Below are 4,408 nucleotides of genomic sequence, written 5' to 3' on the forward strand. Positions count from 1 at the left end.
ATCATATCAAGCGAACTACAAAGAAGTTTTGGTCCTAAAATTATGTTTGAAGGAAACAGACAAAAATAAAACTTGAAAGTGTATCTTAAAGAAGTTAATAAAACCGAAAACTATAAAAAGAATTTATATAAGGTACCAAAAATGAAAATTTAAAATATAATAAATGACCCAGATAATAACTTATAAAATACCTTTAGCTTTAAAATTATAAAGAATGAAAATTGTTAAATCAAAATTATTTGAGAAAATATAAATGTGAAAATCTATTAATATTTGGATTTAATTTTATTATTTGAATTTACTTTAAACTTATGTTAGTTTATAAGTTTTTAATCATTCAACTTTTAAAAGATTTAAAAATTTTTAATTTTTTTAATATGATAATATATAATTTTAATGTAAAAATGGTTATCAAGTAAATGGTAATTTGTTATTTTTTGAATTCTAAAAATAATAAATAAAAATGCTATCAATTAATACATTTTATAAATTAAAACTAATAAGGAACCCATGCTCCGCATGGGTGGGGACGGGTGGACAAACCAAAGTAGGGATGTGTTGAAAAAGATACGGTGTTGGTCCTGGACAGAATCTCAAAAGTAAAGAATCTATATGGATATTTTATATTTTTGTTCATACAATGAATGTTGGTATAGAGGCATAATGATGGACTATGACAACCTACTTTCACATTCTTATCTTATCAGGACGTCATACTTTTAAAAAATTTTAATTAAACATAAAAGGCATTTAACCTTCAGTCCATTAATGATCAATGATCAGCTTTTCTAGCTCCACATCAAAGTATACAATCTTTCTGCCATAAATCAAGAGCCTCTAAAGTGTTCAAGGAGGATCTAGCAAAATCATGATGTTGTTTATACTTTAAGTTGAATGTTCATATCATTAGAAATGAAACCGTAACACTCTACTAATATTTAATTTAATCCCTTGATCATTTGTGCAGATATGAAATCTTTCAGAAATGTCTCGCACAAATGTACTTGGTTCTACATGATGAAATATAATACTTTTGATCAGCCACCATCAAAAAAAAATTTAGTTGAGTGCAAGGCTCCTTTAAAAAAGACTATTTTGAAGCTCCAAACCTCTTTAGTCAGAAGATCAAGGGGGTTATTTCCATGCCAAGGAGTTCCATCCTGCATAGACCAACCTTCTTCTGTCATCTTTTGGGCTTCTGCTACAAGTACATTGATTCCAACTTTAAATTTTTCGTATTCTCTCTGCCATAAAAGGGTATTTTAGGTATTTGGAAACACCTTGGAATAAAACATAAAACCATAAAAGTTGTAAAACTCCCCTTCATTGCTCTACGTTCTTTGACCAAATAAGGCTGAATCTTGTCCTTCAAGTAATCAATCTTTTGATCAAAATAAAACTCAGGGGCTCTAGGCTCGATGCTATGTTTCTTGCAGAATGGGACCCACTTTTTTGCAAACCTTGTTGTCTCAGAAAGAGACTCAAATTTAAGCATAGCAGAACCATCATCAGATACATAGCAGGAGAATTTGTCAACATGATACTCCATAGAAAGAATCGCCAACATTGTGTTTGCAGTGATGAGAGGAGGCTCTTTTAGTGGATCCAATATACTGACAAAAACATCTATAGGTGCCAATTGCGAAGGCTGTCCTTCACTATCAAACCTACAAAAGGACAAACTTTCATTGTTGAAACTAAAATTACCTAATTGCCCACGATGATGGCTACAAATGAAATTACATCGCTATTTTTGTTGCAGTTAGACTAAGAAATGTTTTTGTGAGTATAGTGGATCCACTAAAAGGTTATACCTCCAATTATCCTTTGTGAGATAAATTAATGGTTTAACTAAAAGTTACCCTTGCAATGTGATTTATATAACTGGCACTTCATTGAGCTTTAGTTGGTATTTGTAAAAGCAACACAACTCATGAAGATAACGTTTTATAAAGTCATCTTCCTTGGAATATTAACCAAACCCACATAATCTTTTTTTTAGTCTGATTACATAATCAAGAGTATTTTCATCATATAATCCGAAGCAATTTACTAAAAAATCTCATTTTTCTGTCTAATTAATTTGTTTTCGTTTTTTTAATATGGCGACTTGGAGGTATAACCTATGTGATTGATTCATATAACTAATTTTTTTTTTTTCAGTATTTTAATCGCCAAAACTTTTGAGCAGCTTCACTTCTTCTAGTCATTTTGGTAGCCATTCATACCGTATTGCCTAAATAATTCACTCACAAATACAAGTTATGCTTATATAAAGATCAAAATATGCTAAATAGATTGAATTATGCTTGTTAAAATAGTAAAAAAAATTAATAATAAAGATTGTATGCTTAAGATACATTGGAAAAATGGGTGTGGATAGAGACAACTTACGCAATAGTAAATGTGGCAATTTCTAGGATTTTCAAGATTGACCTTGAGGAATTTTAGCTTCAAATTTCAGTAAATTGTTTATCAATATTCATTAAAGATAAAAACTATGCATACATAAAACTAAAAAAAATCTTACATATGCATCACCCATATATCTGAATTTCATAAATTAGATATCATCAAACGTGGAATATGTTTTCTTCCATAAAGAGCAACAATAAATATCTAGAATATCATATACTAAGTTTTAAAAACTTACCCTAGTTGACCTGTCGAGGATCACCTGTTGACATATTTATGGGTGCCTTTAGAATGGATAGGTGCAATGTAATATTCTCCTGTGAATCAAAAGAGCACATGGATCTTCTTAATGCTCGCATAGGTGCAACAATTCATTTGCATAAAAAATACCATATTATTATGATCCACATATGTAATGAAGTAACGATGCAGATATATTAAGGATAAGGATAATTGGTTAACATAAACTTAGGCCTAATTTTACTTGAGGCACTCCCAATCACCAAAGCAGACATGTCTAATTTTACCTCCATCTTGTATGTGCTCCCTTCTACCCTTTCCTTCCGGTCCACATTCCCAAGCCCATATGAAGTAAAATCCTTTGATGGTCAACAATTGTTACAGGAACTATTTATTATAAATACGTCATTAGCATAATTACTACATTAATAATTCTTTTAAAAAGAAAGAAACAAACCTAACCTGGTTGTCTTGTATCCAAATAGCCGACATGCTTGTCACCAGGGTCTAATGGACCCGATTTACTTCTTACAGATAGATTGTCGGGTGTGGTAATTGGGATTTCACCAAGTACCTGAAACTGAAAATAACACTCCGCGTTTAGTTAAGAAGGCAATGCTTAGAACAAAAGGGTAAATAAGTAATTTTCTTACTTGTTTTCCATTAGTGAGAAGGGGAACTGGTTGTTGTGATTCATTTCTTCTAGAAGATGAACAAAGACCCGGATCTTCTCCATGCCATTGTCGTCTCCCTTGAGCACAATCAAACTCGTTCATGTAGTGAGACGATGACTCCTTATTGCTTTATTTCGTTAGCAAATCACAAATGACGAATTATGGCAGAAAATTGGATAGAGTATGAAAAATTAGGGCAGGATAACAATAAATTACCACTTACCTGGGCGTCGTGGTTCGATTTTAGAGAAAGGATGCGACCACCGGTCGATTTTACATAGTCGAGTATACACGAAGTCGAAGAACAACCGACAATTTTTAGCAAAACGAAGGTTGTGAAGACCGACGGAAGGGCGTGGACAGGCGGAAGGGGGTCTGGAGCTTCGACGGTTCCACGGTGGCAAGCGATTCCGGAGCTTCGGACAAGCAAAGGCGATTTTGTATACATGCAGAGCGGTGGATAAAAAAGTACTGGTAAACGTAGCGGTGGAATAGGAAGCGGTAAAGAGAAGGGAACGATAAAGTGTTCTAGGGCTGGAGAAGTCGATGAAACCAATGATGATATTTGAGGAAGAAGAAACGGGGGTCGATTGTTAAACATCCTAGAGTATAAGTTGGTAGAGAAGTGGTGGAGTCGATGCTTTGGAAGGATTTCATTGGGCCGAAAAACGGTGAAACAAAAAATTGAAACGTGTTTTGATGATGAAGACGAAATTAGAGGTGAAACTTGACACGTATCCATCATTGACCTCCCATTTATCAGGAGGTCCAATATAATTACATAAAAGGACCCATTGTAAAGAGAAAACAGAAAACAAACAGAATTGACAATATAGACATAAACAAAGGATCAATTATGCAAATTTCAATACTTAAAGGACCATTCTTGTCATCCCTTAGCCACTTTACTGTAACTAAGGGTGGAGAATTTTAATATATATAGTATAACTAGGTGTGAGACCCATGTATCACATGGGTTTATTTAAAAAAATTAATATAAAATTTAAAATATTTGAGAAGTTTGAATTTATAAGAAAAGTGAGAAAAATATTGAATTATAAAAATTAAAGTGTTTTTTT

The 4,408-nt window shown here is 32.6% G+C and overlaps 1 protein-coding gene across 5 annotated transcripts; it reads right to left on the minus strand.

Annotated features, from left to right (window-relative positions):
• Positions 1-714: 714 nt before the first annotated feature.
• LOC111917653 (uncharacterized) lies at positions 715-4,034 on the minus strand. Of its 5 annotated transcripts, none has more exons than XR_002858968.3 (7): positions 3,553-4,034; positions 3,309-3,449; positions 3,118-3,235; positions 2,943-3,014; positions 2,654-2,732; positions 2,395-2,451; positions 715-1,667 (listed from the first exon to the last, which is right to left on the minus strand). XR_002858968.3 is itself a non-coding variant. In XM_023913323.3 (6 exons), exons 1-5 carry the CDS (start codon positions 3,928-3,930, stop codon positions 2,674-2,676), a joined length of 768 nt encoding a protein of 255 aa, XP_023769091.1. In that variant the 5' UTR covers positions 3,931-4,032; the 3' UTR covers positions 715-1,667; positions 2,654-2,673. The 5 variants fall into 5 exon arrangements, 1 of the variants encoding a protein (XP_023769091.1); XR_002858967.3 differs by lacking the exon at positions 2,395-2,451 and having other exon boundaries at positions 715-1,010; positions 1,110-1,667; positions 3,553-4,032; XR_002858969.3 differs by lacking the exon at positions 2,395-2,451 and having other exon boundaries at positions 2,943-3,042; positions 3,553-4,028.
• Positions 4,035-4,408: the final 374 nt, after the last annotated feature.

Source organism: Lactuca sativa, chromosome 5 (genome assembly GCF_002870075.4).
Source record: "Lactuca sativa cultivar Salinas chromosome 5, Lsat_Salinas_v11, whole genome shotgun sequence".
Classification (NCBI taxonomy): domain Eukaryota; kingdom Viridiplantae; phylum Streptophyta; class Magnoliopsida; order Asterales; family Asteraceae; genus Lactuca; species Lactuca sativa.

Excerpts from the sequence above, each read along its gene's own strand:
- LOC111917653 (XM_023913323.3), bottom strand. The coding sequence starts at position 3,930 with ATGTTTAACAATCGACCCCCGTTTCTTCTTCCTCAAATATCATCATTG. Across the intron at positions 3,450-3,552 it reads AATCGAACCACGACGCCCAG|GAGTCATCGTCTCACTACAT; the intron begins GTAAGTGGTAAT and ends TAAAGCAATAAG. Across the intron at positions 3,236-3,308 it reads TTCTCACTAATGGAAAACAA|TTTCAGGTACTTGGTGAAAT; the intron begins GTAAGAAAATTA and ends TGTTATTTTCAG.